Source organism: Neolamprologus multifasciatus, chromosome 14 (genome assembly GCF_963576455.1).
Source record: "Neolamprologus multifasciatus chromosome 14, fNeoMul1.2, whole genome shotgun sequence".
NCBI classification, from domain to species: domain Eukaryota; kingdom Metazoa; phylum Chordata; class Actinopteri; order Cichliformes; family Cichlidae; genus Neolamprologus; species Neolamprologus multifasciatus.
The window spans coordinates 2,424,494-2,442,911 of record NC_140452.1 but is presented as its reverse complement, the minus strand read 5'-3'; the positions used below and the strand labels follow the sequence as shown (position 1 = coordinate 2,442,911).

General features: G+C 51.2%; 1 protein-coding gene across 2 annotated transcripts; it reads right to left on the bottom strand.

Annotated features, from left to right (window-relative positions):
- Nucleotides 1-60: 60 nt before the first annotated feature.
- On the bottom strand, nucleotides 61-17,973 carry wdr62 (WD repeat domain 62). 2 transcript variants are annotated; one of them, XM_085184090.1, is made up of 34 exons: nucleotides 17,669-17,973; nucleotides 17,026-17,117; nucleotides 15,505-15,567; nucleotides 15,374-15,431; nucleotides 14,811-14,978; nucleotides 14,162-14,299; nucleotides 13,893-14,075; nucleotides 13,058-13,209; nucleotides 12,789-12,978; nucleotides 12,467-12,592; nucleotides 12,240-12,394; nucleotides 12,072-12,163; nucleotides 11,698-11,823; nucleotides 11,531-11,601; nucleotides 11,243-11,364; nucleotides 10,101-10,176; nucleotides 9,906-10,017; nucleotides 9,757-9,820; nucleotides 9,576-9,683; nucleotides 9,387-9,493; nucleotides 6,958-7,010; nucleotides 6,608-6,823; nucleotides 6,339-6,412; nucleotides 6,099-6,256; nucleotides 5,507-5,620; nucleotides 5,321-5,432; nucleotides 5,110-5,182; nucleotides 4,678-4,771; nucleotides 3,207-3,314; nucleotides 2,633-2,909; nucleotides 2,001-2,176; nucleotides 1,154-1,243; nucleotides 685-782; nucleotides 61-486 (listed from the first exon to the last, which is right to left on the bottom strand). In XM_085184090.1, the coding sequence occupies exons 1-34, from the start codon at nucleotides 17,771-17,773 to the stop codon at nucleotides 268-270; spliced, it is 4,170 nt and encodes a 1,389-aa protein (XP_085040216.1). In that variant the 5' UTR covers nucleotides 17,774-17,973; the 3' UTR covers nucleotides 61-267. The 2 variants fall into 2 exon arrangements, with proteins under 2 accessions (XP_085040216.1, XP_085040217.1); XM_085184091.1 differs by lacking the exon at nucleotides 3,207-3,314 and having other exon boundaries at nucleotides 63-486.
- Between the last annotated feature and the right edge of the window lie 445 nt (nucleotides 17,974-18,418).

The window sequence follows — 18,418 nt, the reverse complement described above, 5'->3', positions numbered from 1 at the left end:
CCGCCTCGCTCTCATGGTTTTTTGATGTGATGTCATCAATCTTCACATCCTTTTGCCTTCGTGTTCATTTCTGACCTGTTTGTAAAAGGTTCTGTATGAATAAAGTTTCATATTCAGGTCGGATTGAAACAGTGGCCACAGTTAAAGTAAAAACAGCGTTTATTAGGAAACATGAAGTATTTACAGACAGTGACTGTGATTCACACTCGGACACACACAGACATAAGGTGCACACAGTTTAATACTGATTTCAAATCCGCCATCGGCTCACACACGCTTCATTTTCTCCTCCACCATCTGCAGCAGCCGCTCAGAGTACGTCTCCAGCAGAGACGCCGTCCTGCGCTCCTCCAGCTGACCGCAGGGGACGCTGCCGCCCGACTCCCGCAGCACCTCCTGCATGTCAGAGCGAACTACGTCAAACGCCTCCAGCATCGCTGACGACACCTGGAGACGTCGCTGCGAGCCAGCGAGCGTTGCGCCGAGCTGCAACACAAAAAACAAAGAAAACGTGAGGCGGACGCTAACGAACAAACACAAACGCGTGCGTGACGCTTTAAATTTGATTATCGTTCAGCGATTCAGAAAAACGACAAAAGAAGAAGAAAAAAATATGATGATTTAAAGAAAAGTGACTATTCACATCAATGTTGATATCCTAATAAAAATGTGTGAAGAAGAAACCTTCTGGTAAAGATGGACAGCTCGTCTCGCCGTCGCCCTTAGCTCGGCGGCGATCTGCAGACACTGCACGCTCACCGACTCTTCGTCTCCTCCCGAACCTGCACACAAACATCTGTTCTTACAGCCCGAAGCACAAGCATGGCGTCGTTACAATACGCTGTATTCTCTCTAACAGCCAGCAGGGGGCGATGTCACGGACAGCTCTGGGGAAAAAAAAACATTGACTTTGTGGTTCAGTAACTAATTTCAGAATTGCAGTCGTGCGTTTTGTCAGGATTATCCGGGGCATGCTCATTGGCTAACGGTCTGTCAATCACAAAGTATTAGTCAATGAGCTTTTGGTTTCACAGTAAGATCCGCCCCCTGTCATGGTGAAAGGGCGGCATCTCGACATGAGGTGACATCACAGCAGCTATGGCTTCAGTGGCTTCATCATCATCATCACAACTTTACAGAAAATGACCTTTACCTGTGTGAGGGGGACGGAGCCTTTCCACCAGAGGGGAGGAGGACGAGGTGGGCGGGGCAGAGAGCAGCAAATCAGCTGATAAAGAAACATCTGTAAACGAGACCAGAAAAAGACGAAGCGATCAGAGCAGCAGGTGTACGAGGTCAGATATGAGTTATATAAAAATATAATGACAAAGATAAAAGGGTAAAAAAAGAAAGAAAAAAATTACTGTAAATGTAACAATATCAGGAAGAAAATATATTTGTGTCAGAAGTTTCCATCCAGGAGCATAAAGGCTGAAGTGACTGTACAGTATACAGACCAATGAACGGTGCTCGAGTATTTTAGCTGCACAAAGCTCAGACTGCAACTGGTGCAGCTTATAAAGGGTTTGTGTGACGGCACTCTGGGACTGACCAACACTCAGAACAGTGAGAAAGTCCGGGGAACATTGTGAAGGTCTAAGAAGGACGACTGCAGATTTACACACGTTAGGAAGGTCTTCAGGAGTCGTTTCTGAACAGCTGCAGACTCCAGGACGTTTGTATGCAAGTTATTCTGATGTTTCAATGCCAAGACGATCGAAACCGTCCCCCTCAGATGAGATGAAACTGGTCAGGATGTTCAGGGACAAGCTTTACATCATCATGGACCGAGAGGGTGCTGACCCAGAAACAAGCCCCTGCTCTGGTATTAACACTTGCAAGCTCGACTGAAACGTGCAGCTGCTCACATGGACGAGTCAAACGCCTGATGGTCAAAGAACGCGTTGATACCAGGAAAGTAACCTGTCAGTGCGCCCCAGCTGTGGCTACGATGTAGCTGCCATCACCAGTGTGTGTGTGTGTGTGTGTGTGTGCGTTACCTGGATCAGCTGGTCTTCGAGCTTCTTCCTTCATGGAGGCGGGGCAGGTGATGACCTCACAGGTGGTGGGTGTTGCCACAGGCGTCTGGATTAGAGTTTCCTCTGTGCTGCTGACACTACACCTGTCAGCTATGAGCTGTGAGATCACCTGAGTGGGCGTGGTCCACACCTGCAGGCTGACAGAGGGTTTGTCGAGGTCGATAATTCACATTTTTATCATAAAGAAACCAATAAAAAACAAAACAGACGCTCAGTGAGAGCATCTCACCCCCCCTCTGATCAGTGCCTCGGGTCGGTCAGGTCCCACACCAGCAGCCTCACTAACAGCTGCTTCCCCCCACACCCACCTGAGCCGTGGTCTGTGTGACCCTCATCACTCAGGCCATGTGTGAATACATCTGACACGTGTTTCATTGCACAACAACAATAAAGGACTAGCTGAGTGTTATAAGACTTCTGTAAGACTTCATTCATGTGGTAATAACTGTGAAGTGATTGTAGAGCTCGTGTCCTGTGGGTCCTCGCCTCTGCTGTACATGTGTGAGAAATGAGTCACCTTAAACCAGGACTGATGGAAAATGTTCAGTAAAGACAGGAAAGCCCGGCTGGTGTGTGGGGGCCCGGGGGGGTACCTGCTGGTCTGGTCCTGGTGGTTGTCAGGTTTGTCCTGTCTAGCAGAGAGCAGGGTGGAGGCTGGAGGCTGGCAGTCTGCTGGAAAGGGGAGGTTCTCTTTGTTCTCCTCCAGCGTGGGCGTGGAGGAGGGCGTGGCGGTGGAACCGGGGGGGTCCCGGCTCAGTTTGGCCCTGGAGCTGGCTGTGGTTCCCAGGTATCGGAGCCGAAAAGCCGACGGCTGCTCCGCCGCCTCCTCGCTGCAGCTGTTTTGGGCCGTGATGGTCCTGGAGGTCACGTCTGATTGGTTAGAAGAGAGCAGAATGTAAGCGAGCTGCGATCAGAGCAGGAAGTGGCGTCCCTGAGCTCCGTTCAGAGAAGATCGTTTCACAGAGTCGCCCGATTCTGTGAAGATTACTGATGAGGACAGTTACAGCCAGGCTTCAGATACAACCTCATGTGAACACACCGTCTGTGACCTTTGACCCCTAAACATTCCCACCACCACAACCATGATTTGCTGCACCAAAAAAAAACAACAACAACCGGAAGACGCCACACAAACACCCGGGTGCCCGCAGCGGCGTGCAGACACACCTCCTAACGTCTTTCTGCACAGGACGACCAGCGGCGTGTTTCTTCTGCGGGGTGTGCCATGGCGATGGGGCTGATGGGAGATTGCGCAGGAAGCTCTTCTATGGAGGGCTGCGAGCACACAAACACATGGTTTTGATTTTGCCCTCAGAGGGACGTCCTGGAGCTTCTGTCGCTTCTCTTCAGCTGTTTTTGACTGTTACAGCACAGGAAGTGTGTGAAGTGTGTGCGCGTGTGCTTCCTCTGCTCAACCACAAGTGTGTTTTTATCAGACAAATGAGTGAAGAAAGAAACACAGTGCTCCGGCGCGGCGCTGCAGTGACCGCACCTGAAACACTGAACGTGGCTCAGCTCCATCACATCCTTACAGCTTTACTCTTGATTACTAACCTGATGAAACATCATCCATTATTATTTCAGCTTCACCTCCAGATCGGACCGCGGACAGTGATCTTCAGCTAACTTTGCTTTTTATCACATTTTTCATATTAGGAAACAAAACCTGTGGTTTTAAAAATGTTATTCTGAACTTAACAAAATAAAAAGACCTTTGCGGCATCAAAACTCAAACCATCACGTCCGGCTCAGACTAAACTGCATCTGTAATAAACCTCTGCACACACTGTTCACTGCACAGCCCTGACCGTCCTCACTAAAGCGGAGCAAAGAGGAAGCGTCAGAGAAAATCAGCGGCAAACGTGCACACATTATCTGATGTACGCTCACATCCTGATAAACCACAAACCTCCAAGTCAGACGAGCTGAGACTCTAAACCTCGTCTGAGGACGCCGCAGCACGAGCCTTAAGAGCGGCTTCGGGCGATACGAGAAGGTGGCGACACTGCTTTTAGAAATAAAAACAAAACACGCCTCTTTCTATTAAACTGTAGATGAACTGAGGTCATGACCTGCACTGCACCAAACTACCACCAGAGGGCAGCCTCTCCCTCATCCCAGCATCACTTCTCTGTACTTTTATCTTTGAACAGATGCAGATGTGTCAGCTGTCGTCTGTTCTCTTTGTTCCAATAAGAAATGTAACTTTATGTTATCCAACCTGAAAATTTGGTCTTAAAGGCGGATTTTGTCAAATCTTAAGTTTAATTAGAATAAGATGAAATTATGTTTTTGATTTCTTCCATTTTTCCACTGAAATGTCAGGAGTCCGTGTTTAGTTAGACTCTGTCAGGTTATTTTACCAACTTTCATTAAGTTCAGTAAAACGACTGTATGAATGATTCAGATCTCCATCCACTGCTCCTTAATTGGCCGTCGCCATGGTGAACCCTGTCATTACTCACAGCTGTCAGTTGAAGCTGCTTCCTGAAACATGGCGACTGCAAGGACCAATCAGCTGTTTGGGAGCAAAACGAGGAGCGCGTGCCGTCGCCTTCTCTGATAAACGTTTGCGTCATCGAGCCAGAAACACAGAATGTAACAGCTGATGCTTCTCAAGCTTTGACAGCAAACTCACCTCCCCCTCCCGCTGCTCCCCCTCCTGCTGCTCCCCCGTTCTCTCCCCGAGTCAGCCCGGCCGATGAGACGTCGCTGCTCGACTCCGAGTTCACCTGAAAAACAAGTTTCCTCTTCAACGTTACAAACCTCAGCCATGGCCGCTCTCAGGCGCGCCCCGACAGGTCAGAGGTCGTGTCCACAGCTCATGCTGTATTCTTGTAGCATCAAGTTGGAGGCGGGGCTCTGGAAACGCCCACATGCATGTAAACTAACTGTCGCCTGTCCCGTGTCATTGTTTGTCGCCTGCTGTAAAAATGAATTCGTTTTGTAACTGAAAGGAAAATTTGGAATCAGGCGTTTGTCTCGGTTTAAAATCCAAGAGAAGCGCTGAGCGGAGGCGCCGCTCCTCATGTGGACACGCCCCCTGCATTACAGGCTTGTGTGCATTTACCGATGTGGTGCTGATGTTGCTCTCCTCAGAGATCCTAGTCGGGATGGAGACGGGAGGCGGAGCTCGGCTCGCCCTGAAACAGCAGCAGAGACGAGATGGACATAAAGTCACGTAGGAGTCAGAAGTGACGGAGGCGAGTGTTACCCGCAGGCCTGCAGTGACCCTGCAGGTCAAAGGTCACGGCTTCACTAAGGATTGTGGGTAAGCTGACCTGATTCTGTCCTGGAAGCGGGACAGGAAGCGGGTGGAGATGCTGAGTCGGGGGTTCAGGAAGTGCTTTTCATCTGGAGGCTGCAGAGTCTTCAGGTCTGTGTCAAACTTCTCTGGAAGGTCAAAGGTCATGTTAGCAGCTCAGTAACTGTCAGAGGATGGCAATGATGAAGACGTTGGTCTTTACCTTCGCTCAGACCGGAGGCCAGCGTCTCAAAGTGGTTCTTCAGAGAGTTCCTGTCCTCGTCGTCCTCCAAACCCAAACTGCCCACTGAGCTGCCCTGACTCAGGGAGTCAGTGTCTGAAACAGAAAGGGCGGAGCTTGTGATGAGGAAGGTGCGCCTCTTATCACTTATTTTGAAAGGTCTGATTGTCCTGTTAACTTGCTGTAACAGATTGGATGCTTTTATTCTTAAAATATGACAAAACTAATCATTTTAAAGCATCCTTCTAAACTGATGAGGCACTTTACTTCAGTGGGTTCCTTTATTGTGAAAACCCCTCGATACCAGGTTTAAACAAGTGAAGGATTTTATCATGTAAAGCCGACACTAAAGCATTCCTTAACCTGAGGGACTTTTATTTTGAAAAGCTAGCATCTAAGGATTCCAGTCATTTAGTGTCTCTAAGTGGGAACTTTTCCTATTTTAACCTGATATTAATTGATTTATTGATTTTAATCTGATATTGTTCTGTGGGCTTTTATTTTGAAACTCACCCCTGGGGGAGTGAGGCTCTGTTTTGAGCTTCCTGTAAAGTGTTTAGGGTTAAACTCTGACCTGGGTCATGCTGCTGCTCCAGACTTCCTGCTGATCCCTCAGAACAGGCGGAGTCTGGACTCAGCTGAGTCCGCCACACAGGCTCCTCCCCTTGACCTCTGACCTCCAGCTGGCTCAGTGACTGCTGTGGAACGGAAACACCCTCCACCTCAAACTCGCTGAAGACAAACGTTGGAGCGTTTCAAAAACAGACTTCATGAAAACAGCATCATCGTCGTCGTCGTCAGGTGTAACCCTCACCTTTCAGGGGTGACCGTGGTGTTGCTAGGATACAGGATGAAGGTGTTCTGCTCTCCACCTGCCGTCTGCAGCACCTGAACATCACAGTCAGTCAGACTCCGCCCACATTTCAGCCACCACAACCTCATTAACCAATTACTCAAACTTCAAGCTTTGTTCATCTCGACATGAAGAAGCCACACCCACCATCACAGATTGTAATGGTTGCGATTTACAGTCAAAACAATAATCAACATTAATATTCATTGATCCAGCAGCCTGTTCCTTACCTCCTCCTCCTCATCCTCCAGCAGACACTCCAGACTCTGAGGGTGGAAACCCTCCTCTTCTTCCTCCTCCTCCTCCTCCTCCCCCTGGCTCTTGTTGGGACTCGGAGAGAAGTTGGAGCAGAAGGTCAAAGGGTTCATCTGCTCCGCCCACCGACTGCGCACTTGACGAGGCTCGCTCTCCGACTGGATGGTGGAGGAGGCTCCGCCCTGTCCTTGCTGAACACGCACAGACACACACACACACACACACACACACACGCACAAACACGCACACACACACAGTCTTTACCGTGGTCGATCATTATCTGCGAGCAGATTGATGAGCTGAGGGTTAGAGGGCGGAGACTGACCAGCTTCTTGAACCACAGGGGGAGCTTCCCGTTGGTCTGAAGCAGCGGAGCGTCTGAAACAAACAAGTTCGATCAGGACAGAAAAGACTCATCGTTTTTGGTTCTGGCTGATTCACAGAAACACTTTGACTTTAGCACAGATGCTTCCTCCGGGCTGGCAGGGCTCCGTCTAACGTCTGGAGCTGTGAATCACAGTGAAGCTGAGCTGATGAAGCTAAACTCCTGTCTGAGCCTGAGGGAGCGCTTTCAGCTCCTGAAACAGACCTGCAGCTTTCAGCGAGTAAAAGAGGACGCTCACAGATATGACTCACAGCAGGAAGTAGCGAGCCCGCACACGTGTCATCAGGAATCCCCTGACCGATGTGGGATCTGCACCGGTCCAATCTTTGGACCGTCTCAGGTTTTACGCTTTCATTTTCAGACTCGACCTGACAGGCAGCAGAGATGCTGAGGATAAGGGGAGGACTGAGGCCCACTACAGAGACAACCATACACAGCAGGTGTGGAAGGGTCTGCACCCACTTGAAGGCCAGCAACACCACGACGTCAGAGGCTGTGCTTGCGGAGTAGCAGAACAGTTTGTCCACCTGAAAGCGTGTGAAGAGAGAAGCTGCAGCTGGAACACCGGAGTGCAGCAGCTCTGCTCACCTGGTGCAGGAGCGCGAGGCGAGCAGAGCCTCTCAAACATCGTCGTGTCCTGCCCCCATTGTTACAGCGCTCCACACGAACCTCGCCCAACAAGAAGAACAGGGGCGCAGTGCTAGGCGGCTCCAGCTCTGCACGATGCTGCAGGAGCTTCCTCTCACCACCTGCTGCTGCATCAGAGACTTTCTGTCTGTGTGCAGAAAGTCAGAGTGGGTGCCCATCTTTCCACAGCCCCTAGCCTTGATATCAGCTCGCCACAGGGCTGTGTGCCAAGCCCTCTACGTGGGCTGGTGGGTCTCACCTCCAGTCCCGATGAGACTGCATACAGGGAAGAGGTCTGACGGTGGTGGTGTGGTGTGCAGACATCCTGGTCCTTTACACCTCCAACAACAAAGAGCTTATCACTGATTTCAGGAGGAGGAAGTCCGACCTGCAGCTCATCTGCATCAAAGGAGAGTGTGCGGCGAGGGCGCCCAGCTGCTACTTCCTGTGTGTGCACATGGACGCAGACTTCCAGTGTACGTTTCTTCTGCGTGGTTTACCATGGCCCTCGTTGGACTCTCCCGTTTGTCCCTGAAGGACCGCTGTAACAGCTGCTGTCTCAAAAGGGCACGATATGCGGCGGCGAGGGGGAGGAGACGTATTAGTACGTCCTGCAGAGGCTGCTGCCCTCACAGAGCTGCACTGATGTTGTTTTTCCACAGACTGTATTTATTCTATTCTGTGTATGCGATACACCTTTGATGTGTGTCAGCACCACAGCTGCCTGTACAAACTAGGGCTGCCACAAATGAACGTACAGCTTATTGCACCAGCAGCATCTGCTCTTATATAACTATCATTAGCTTACAGCTTTAAGTGTTTAAGGTATGTGCTAACTAAAAATAAAGACAAGATGATAGTTTATTAAATCTTAATGAAATTTGCAGATTGTTTTGGTGAAGTTTAATAAACTCCTTGCTATCTAAAATATAACAGGACACCGGAGTAAATTCTCGAGCATCTCACACTTCTGATAATCAGCTGTCTGCTTGACGTTTATTCAGCTGTGTAAAAACTATAACTTTAATCTCAGCCAAACCGATTTACTCAGGAACAAATAAAATACTGAAAAAAGCCAAACAATAACATTTTTAAGTTATCTAAGTGACTTATATATCATGTTTAACCTGAGTAGCGAAAAACGAAGGTGGGTTTGAAAACGATTTGCGGGAGTCCGGTGTTCTCACGGCTCTAGTTAGCCTAGCCCCCGGCTAGCTATCGAGCTAGTGGCTAACAGACGTCTCCGAAAACGTCGGAGCGCTTTTGAAAATATGTGGTGTCTTGATAAACTGAGCAGATATTTGAGGTTTACACAGCTACATTCTCGCCTGAAAACAAGTTAAACGTTTATTTTGTGACCCAGAAAGAATAATAAGAGTAATATTAAAACTAACTAGCTGCCGCCATTGTTGGAAACTGAGCTGGGCTGCGCTATGAATTCTGGGACAGAGCTTCTTCTTCTTCTTCGGGGTTTAACGGCAGCTGGCATCCTTGTACATGCAGTGCTGCCATCTTCTGTTTCAGTCCGTTATTACACTCTTAAATCCTACTACTTATTCCTGCGTCTTTTGTGATCTTACAAAGCTTCAAACGACGCGTCGACTATTAAATCAGTCGTTGATGATTTTGATAGTCGACTAATTGTGGCAGCCCTAGTACAAAGTATGATTGTGTAAACACAACAAAGAGTTCAGCTGTTTGTTTCACTGGACTGGAGAAACTCTCAGGTAACTTGTCCTCACCAGGACACGGGTCCAGCCTGCAGGGAGTCCTCCGCTCCTCCTCCTCCTCCTCCTCCTCCTCCATCTGAGGCAGCTGGGAGGAGGGCACCGTGATGAAGGTCTCCCTCCTGAAAAACGCCATAAAGCAGAACATGAATTAACCCCAACATCTTTTGCACCTTCTGCAGCGTCCCATCGCATCTGGCTTACCTAATGTTCGGCTTTTTGTGGGTTTCAGGTGCAGCGGTCAGCCTGACGCCCCGCCTCTTCCTCATGGTGCTGGTCATCTGAGCATCCAGCCGCCACACAAACACACAGCTACACAAAGCAAAGAGTGGGTCAACGCTTTCCTGCACATCAGTCTGAGCAGCTCGTCTGACCGTGAGCTCACCTGTCTCCTGACACCGTGATCAGGTGTCTGCAGTCCTGACTGAACCTGATACAGGTGACCAGCTCTGAGGGGACGCCGCAGCAGAGACACGTTTAGTTTAGTTTAAAACTCCTCAAAGACACGAGCGTGAAGCTCGGGGATTCGCTCACCTGAATGGCCGAACAGGGTGGCGACGCACTCTCCTGACTCGTAGTCAAAGACGGTGATGTTTTTGTCGGAGCAGCTGGTGGCGAAGAAGGAGCCCGACGGATCCATCTGAACCTGCAGCTCCGATTGAGACAGATCGTTTCAGCCGTTTCCACAAGACACACGATAACCCGCAATCATTAACCCCGCCCCCTCACCTTCAACAGGGCCCCCTCATCGCTGGACGAGCCTTTCAGACACTTCTTCAATTTCCCTGTTTCCACGTTGTAGACCCTGACACACACACACACACACACACGGTCACAGTTTTGAAGCCGTAGCGTCGTGTGCACTACAGCGGTGCTCGGATGGTACCGGGACACGCAGCAGCAGCGCACCTCAGCCTCTGATGTTCAACAAACGCCAACAAAACAAAGATCTGCTGCTGCAGAGCCAAACACACACCGTCGAGTGCGGCCGGGATTAGAGAGGAGCGACGATGACGGCGAGCTCGTGTGATGGAAAAGCTGCTGTTTGAAAGCTCGAGTTACAACGTCCCCGACAGGAAGCTGCAGCGATAAAACACGCCGTTTTTATTCTAACGTCAGGAAGGTCATGCTGTCAATCTCCATAAAATACCGAGGCTGCATCGCCTTCACGTACAGGAAATTCATATTCTCCATTTTGCAAGGGGCAAAACTGTCCACACGGGGTTAAAGGTCACGTGCTACTGAGGGACTGAATGAAGAGCTCGAGGGACCAAAGCTTCAGTAAAACCATCCAATCTCATTTCCTGACCCCGCCCTCAGTGCCCCCTTGTCTCAGGGCAGTTCTTCGTCCCCACAGTTGCCAAGTGCTGCTCATTAAGGATTCATCTGACTGATGGAGCCCCCCCCCCATACTGTCTTTACACGACAACATTAGGAGCTGTCAGGTGACTTGTTCAAGGTCTTTATACTGTAAGGTCGACCCTACAATAATACACACAGAGAAAACCCCAACAATCATATGACCCCCTATGAGCAGCACTTTGGCGACAGTGGGAAGGAAAAACTCCCTTTTAACAGGAAGAAACCTCCAGCAGAACCAGGCTCAGGGAGGGGCGGGGCCATCTGCTGTGATTGGTTGGGGTGAGAATTAAATGATCCAACCGGTCGTGGTTTAAATGTTTGAATGAAACTGAAGGCGCCGTCTCACGGGAGTAACCTTCCCTCAACGCCCGCTCATCTTTACTCGACTTCATCAGCTGATATCTGCCCACGTGATGAACAGGCTGCGTCGCCTCGCTGCCTCTGCTGTGCCGCCACAAACCTGCTCTTAACAACACGTTTCCAGCGTGACCGCGCTCAGAGTTTCTCACCTGACGTTTCGGTCCTGACAGGCGACGGCGACGTGCGTCCGGCTCGAGTCCAGGTCCATGTCGTACAGAGTCGTCTTCTCCACCACGTGGTGACTCCTGGAGAACTGCAGGCCCTCCGAAGTCTGGAGCACGACGAGTCGGAGCATGGAATCATGGGAAACAGACGGTGGCACCAATCAGCAGGTACGAACAAAAAAAACAGAACAATCAATCAAGACCAATAAAGATGTCAATGAATCGACCAATCAGAGGGTGGATCATCTGCAGGCGTGCACGAGGGCGCCTCACCTGCTCAGCTGTCTGGAAGTAGATGCTCTTGTCGGCTCCGCAGCTCACGAGTCGAACCTCCGGGCTCTCACCTGCAGCACAGGTAACAAAGTGACATCGCTGGGAGAACACGACACACAGGTGCGTACGGGCTGAAGGGCGGCGTCCTGTGGGCGGAGCTGGGGTACCTGTGAACTTGACGGCGGTGATGGAGGCCGAGTGGTCGTTCAGGGTCTGCTCCAGGCTGTAGTTCCTCTCCAGGTCGAAGACGTGGATGAGTCGGTCTCTGCTGGCCGACGCCAACAGCTTCACACCTGAAACGCCACAAATCGCGTCGTCACTCAGGCCCACCCCCACAGAACCACGCCCAGCCAGCAGGGCTGAGGGTCTCTGATGGGCGGAGTCAAAGAAACGCGGCGAGGTTTGGATTACTCTGATCTGCATCTTCACGTCCTCGCCGACCGATGCTTTCAGATTTAAACGTTAAAGCTTAAAGGCACACGGACGCAGACCGAGAACGATGGCGTGTAGAACACTCGCCGCGTGTCCCGGGACGTCCTACCTGTGGAGATGGGGGAGAACTCCAGACACAGCACCTCCGAGTCGTGAGCCTCGATCTTCACCAGCTCATCCAGGAACTGCAGCCCGAAGATCCTGAACACAGAAGCAGAAACGAGTCAGCCGAGCTCGTCCGCGCGAGCCGAGCTAACCGAGCGCGCTCGCTTCTCACCGCAGGTTTCCGCAGCGGTCTCCGGCCGCCAGGTGCCGTCCGTCCGGGCTGATGCAGAGCACTTTGATCCCCGCCTTCCCGTCGGCTCCTGCTGCCTCCCCCTCCGCCTGCAGGTGCTGCGTGTTCTCCCCCACGTACAAGATCCTCAGCAGGTCCTGGGAGCAGACAGGAAGTCGTCAGAGACAAACAAAGAGCGTGATTTGGTTTTGTTACTGCCTCAGCCTCACGTTGCTGTAGAGGTTTGCGTGCGCGCCGGCGGGGTCGGAGTGCCACAGTCTGATGGTGTTATCGGACGAGCAGGTGAGGAAGGATGACGGAGGCAGGCAGGCCGGCTCCGGCAGCTCCGGGTACACCTGAAGTACAGCGAGACCTCTCATTGCAGTATCGTAGTACTACTAGCAGTACTTCCACAACAGCTTCTAGTAGTACATCTGTCTCTGTGAGCAGTACTTACAGCAGTATCCCTGCGTTTCTGGTTAGTATTTATGGGAATATTTCTAGCAGTACTTCTTACAGTATTTCTTGTAGTACTTGTGGCGTTACACCGACCTCGACGCTCCAAACACAGCCGCTGTGGTACAGAGCAGAGTACAGCTTCCTGGCGTTCCTCACGTCCTTCACATCCCACACATACAGGCTGTGGTCGTTGTACACGCAGGTCAGGTGTCTGGCAGCGGGGTCAAAGGTCAGAGCCAGCGTGTCTGGGTACTGAGCACCTGGGCTGGCGGGCAGCAGGCTTCTGTGGAACAGAGCGAGCGATCAGAGTTGTGCTGCGCGCCGTTGGAGCGCGTTTTGGGCGCCGTTTGCAGTATTCGTACCCGCTCTGAGCGAGGTCGACTCCCAGGCGGTGCGGCCGGTGCAGCGTGGTGACGTACTGCAGGTTGGACGGGCCGAACACTCTGACGACGCCATCGGCGCAGCCGCAAAAAACGAAGCTCTCGCTGACCGCCAGACAGCTCGCCGACGACGTCTGTGAAGGAGAAGAGCGGCTCAGAGAGGAGCGTGCGGGCGCCGTCACACCTCGTCAGCTTCAGCCATGTGTAAATATCAAATATACCCGCCTCTTAACTGTGTGACTTTAGGACCGCGTTTCAACGCTGTCGTTTATGAGAACGCTTCCTGTCACATGACTCACGAGTTCTTTCTGATTGGTTCTAAGATCAGATTCCTCATGTTTACTCATTACAGACAGAATTAGCAGCACTGAAAGTTTGTAATTGTGCCTACAGGTGCACCATCACACAGCTGCACCATCACACAGCTGCACCATCACACAGCTGCACCATCACACAGGTGCACCATCACACAGGTGCACCATCACACAGCTGCACCATCACACAGCTGCACCATCACACAGCTGCACCATCACACAGCTGCACCATCACACAGGTGCACCTGTGTGATGGTGCAGCTGTGTGATGGTGCACCTGTGTGATGGTGCACCATCACACAGGTGCACCATCACACAGGTGCACCATCACACAGCTGCACCATCACACAGGTGCACCATCACACAGGTGCACCTGTGTGATGGTGCACCTGTGTGATGGTGCACCATCACACAGGTGCACCATCACACAGCTGCACCATCACACAGGTGCACCATCACACAGGTGCGCATATTCAGGTGAGATGTGGGCGGAGCTTGCCGACCTTCAGGTTGACCCAGGCCTCCAGGTGTCGGCTGCCGTTGAACAGACACAGCAGGCCGGAGCTGGTGATGCAGTAGGTGTTGGACGCTGTGCGGCCGCGCCCGCACGCCACCCCGCAGAACACGCTGTTCTTGTGGTCGCCCAGTAACCCCGAGCGGCCAATCAAAGGCACCGTGCTGTTCACCTGTGCGGAAGGAGAAATCAGGTGAGCAGTGACATCAGATGAAGGCGAGAGCAGCCGCGTTCGCCGACGGGATGTCAGGCAGGTACCCGTCGTTCTTTGGAGGCGTCCAGGTACCAGAACTTGACGTGGCGGTTTCCCGCGGTGACGAAGTAGCTGCTGTCCTGGGAGAAGGAGACGGCGAACACGCGGCTCGACACTTTGTTGGAGGCGATGATGGAACCTTTCTGCAAAGCAAGAGAACGGCGTCACAAACGTTCCTCAGGTTTACGCCCCCACACTGACGTGGGGTCGTTATTCCTCAGGTGTAGCTGAGCTCACAGGTGTTATTGTGTTTAATGTTCTGCTGGGACACGTGAGCACGCTCTGATCCTGTCAGCTGAGCAGCTGGCGTTACAGAGACTGCAGGATCACACAAACAGTCTGATCTGTCAGTTATGTGTAACGATGGATCAGCTGACCCACAGAGGCGTCCTGTGATGAAGGCAGGCACACGGCTGCTCAACAGGAAACTCATCTCTCCTGCTTCATCAGTCTGAGCATCGCCGCCTTCTTCATCACAGCCACAGAGTCAGAGCGACGTTTACAGTCGAATTTTTACACCCTGCTGTGACACACGCGCAGCTCGACGCTGCCCTCTGGTGGCTGCTTTAGTTCATGACCAGGTGAGCAGTGTGTGTGTGTGTGTGTGTGTGTGTGTGTGTGTGTGTGTGTGTGTGTGTGTGTGTGTGCGTTCACCTTCCAGTCCCACACGCTCACAGTCATGTCGTGCTGGTATCCCACAGAGACGATGTAGGAGCTGTTGGTGGAGAACGCCACGCAGGAAATGCCGTACTTGTGACACTGAACCTCGGCCACCTGACCTCCATCGAGCTCCCAGACCCGCACGCAGGGCATGTGACCGCTCTGAGAGAGAAGAACAGGTAACAGGTGTGACGCGTGTTTGTTCCTGTGAGGAGGAGGCTCGTTTCTCTGCTTCCTGCTTTGAATAAACAGCTCGTGGAGAAAGTTTAACCATGTGACGGAGACCAAACGCACGTATCAAACGCACGAGTGTCGGCCTGACGGGTCTGCGCGTGCTCGCGTTGTGTGCTGAGAACAACTCGTCTACATTAGAACCAGGACGCCCAGGGCCCGCTCCTGCAGGCGGTCCCAGGACACGCATCTCCTGGCTTGGGAATGCCTCGACGTGCTCATCACCGTGAACGCCGGGAGCTTCACCGGCTCCACACTGAGTTACCTGCACGGCGTCTTCACGTGGGGGAGGTAGGACGGGCGGAGTCAGCTGTGTAGGTTCTTACCTCACCGGTGACCAGGTGCTTCCCGTCGTGAGAGAACGCCAACGCACTGAAGGGTTTCCTGAAATACACAACACAGGTCAACACTTCTGTCCTGGCCTCGAGGGTCCCCCCCGAGCTCGGGGTCGGCGTACCTGGAGGCGCTGATGATGTGACTCTGTTTGTTCTTCTTCGGGTGAAGCAGCACGACGACACACCTGCAACACAAACAGGTTCACTGGGGTGAACGCCATCTGCTGCCAGCGCCCAGGTCACCACAAACAGAAAAGTTGTCATAAACACATTTTTACTCAGATAGCGACGCGCTACGGCAACCGCAGCCAGTCACGCTCGTCTGCTCATCGCACCGGGCCGATGTGAAGCAGGAACGCTGTGAGAAAACAAACGCAGGCCGATCGGCGCCACCGGCCGACAGCGAGGACAGCTCTATCCTACTTATGTCTCACACAGTCGTGCAGTCCTGGAGCGTCAAACACTGAAGCAGCTAAACACCACAAATAAAGGCGACTCGGAGTCGCCGTTACTGTATTTGTTCGTATGTTGACCCGTTAACAGCCTTAAATTTGAAGTCAACCAGAGCGTTACAAACAGGTGTCGTTTCATCAGTTTACAGTCTGAGCTCTGACTGCTTCCTGCTCCTTTTATTCTGATGGCGGCGGCGCTGTGGACACGTCTGCTGCTTTCAGCTAACGTGTGCGTACAAGAAGCCTGATTAGTGTTTGTAAAGAGTGGACGTGCTTTCGAACCGCCGCAGAAAAGAAGAATTAAAGTTGGTCTAAAGAATCAATACTTGCTATTGATAACCCAGGAAAGATCAATGCTTTAGATCAGATAAAGTAAGCACACGCTGGACTGTTGAATGAAAACACCATCGAGCTGACTTTGGCCCACGTCCGCCACACTCAGAGAGCAGCATCAGCGAAGAAACGACCTGACTAACCTTTGACACTGATCTGAGGTCAGCTCTTTGATAACTTCAGGTTTAACTGAGTTTACAGTCTGATGAAGGCAGTCACCACGGTAACTGATGCTGCATACCTAACGAGCTGGGTTCTAGATCAACAGGTGTAGATGGGCACATCCTGACCAATCAGATCTCTCTCAGACCGTTTGAGTGTCTGAAGTCTGATTTTTGGCGGTTGGTCTTCTTTCCTCTCACAGCATTAGGCACCATCGTGAGGTAACACACGTCTGTTAGCTCACACGCACGCACAGTCCACATCTCTGATTGGCCACATGCTACGACAAGCTCAGACAGATGAACCACCTTCACGTGACTGCTGATGCCAGGAAAGAACAGAACAATATCCTGGGTATACTGGGAACAGTATCCGAGTGTTACAGTCATCCATGTTTCATGTGGACAGTTGAAACGAACGATAGGTTCCTGAACCTGAGATAAATCAGCCACGCGTGCTACACAGAAAAGAAGTTCAAGGATCAACCGGCTGCTGACAGCAGTAAAAACTGCTCATTACTGAGGTTTGACCTCACTGGTCTGAACCGCCCGGCAGCTCAGCCTTCAACCTGCCCAACATACTCTCCATCACTCATGACAAACCCACACCTTGGGTTAAACCCTGAAGTTTCTCCCTGAACCACGAATCCTACTTTACTGCACAGAGCTCTGGTGGCTTAAAGGAGGCGGGACTTACCCTGCAGGGTAGGCAATGAGTCCTGTGTTGGGGTCAGAGGTCAAACCACTGCTGCTGGCTGTGCTGATACCCAAGACTTTCTCCAAACAGACCTGAAACAATAACACACACACACACAAGTCCATTTAAAAATCTGATGATTTAACAGTCTCACCGTGCACACAGGTCGGTGATATAAGCAGAGGCCTCCAGCTCACACAGAACAACAGCGCACACTAAAAATACCGAGACAACTAAAACCATCTAAGTGAAACTTGTTTTCAGCAGATGAAAACTGATCTCAGGAACATCGGGAATCAGCTGCTGTGGGATCAGAGCACGCTGTTTACATGAATCTGTGCCTAAAATAAACTTTTAAGAGCGTTTGTGTTCACTCTTCTTCAGCACGGAGTCTGTGTGAGGAGGAGACAGCCTCTCCCTCGGTCTGTTGTCTAAACTTTAGCCTGTAGCTGCTGTAACTTCGCAGCGATTTAAACTCCGCACATTCAGACTTCTCACTTCCGTAATAACAAACAGGCTCTTAGCCTCCAGGCCTCTCAGGTGCTTTTGATACTGGCTGTAAGCTAACCCGAGCTCCTCGCTAAAACTCTCACAGCTAACGGGACTGTGACGCTAGCAGTTAGCCTGTTAGCTGAGGCTGTACCCGGCTGCTGGAGCTCCTCTTCCCCTGGCTCTGTCTGCTCTTCCTCCCGGCCGGTTGCTTCCTCTTCGCGGGGTTGGCCGAACCGCAGTCCGCTCCCTCTGCCATGACAGCAGAGGTACTTGACACTTTAACAAAGTTAATAGAAATACTCGGGCTGATATCAGTCTAAACGCCGCAGCGTGGGTACATAAACCTCCCACAAAGAGAGCTTCTCCGCGGGTGATGAAGTGCTGACAGCCGCCTGCGTCGTATAAACTGTCGCTACAGGAAACCTGACACTTTTGTCTGCGGCGGGACTCCGGTTCAAACCAAGCCCCGCCCACAAAACAGAGAACCAGCCAATGGACAGCGGAGGCGTAGAAATCCCGCCTAACGTCGCCAAACCAGCCAATCAACAATCCGTAGCGTCGCTATCGTCATTATTATTATTATTATTATTATTATTATTATTATTATTATTATAGCAATAATAGTAGTGACTAGAATAGAATAGAAATATCCTTTACTGTCCGTCACTGGGGAAAAATTCACGTCCCAGCAGTGATAGGCAGATGGATCACACGGGTCACACAAAAGTAAGAATCTAAAATAAAGAACAACAAATAAGAAACGAGACTGCAGAGGGCAACTTTACAACATAAGAAGAAAAAATGAATACTGTACAGTTATTACAATAGTAGGATCGTGTTTTTAAAAAGATGTCCAAAAGTTGCTGTGAGAAATGTGCTTAAAAACATCAATAATGACAGA

Excerpts from the sequence above, each read along its gene's own strand:
- wdr62 (XM_085184090.1), bottom strand. The coding sequence starts at position 17,773 with ATGGCAGAGGGAGCGGACTGCGGTTCGGCCAACCCCGCGAAGAGGAAG. Across the intron at positions 5,621-6,098 it reads GGAGCAGCAGCATGACCCAG|ACACTGACTCCCTGAGTCAG; the intron begins GTCAGAGTTTAA and ends TTTCTGTTTCAG. Across the intron at positions 783-1,153 it reads GCTCCGTCCCCCTCACACAG|GTTCGGGAGGAGACGAAGAG; the intron begins GTAAAGGTCATT and ends GTTTGTGTGCAG.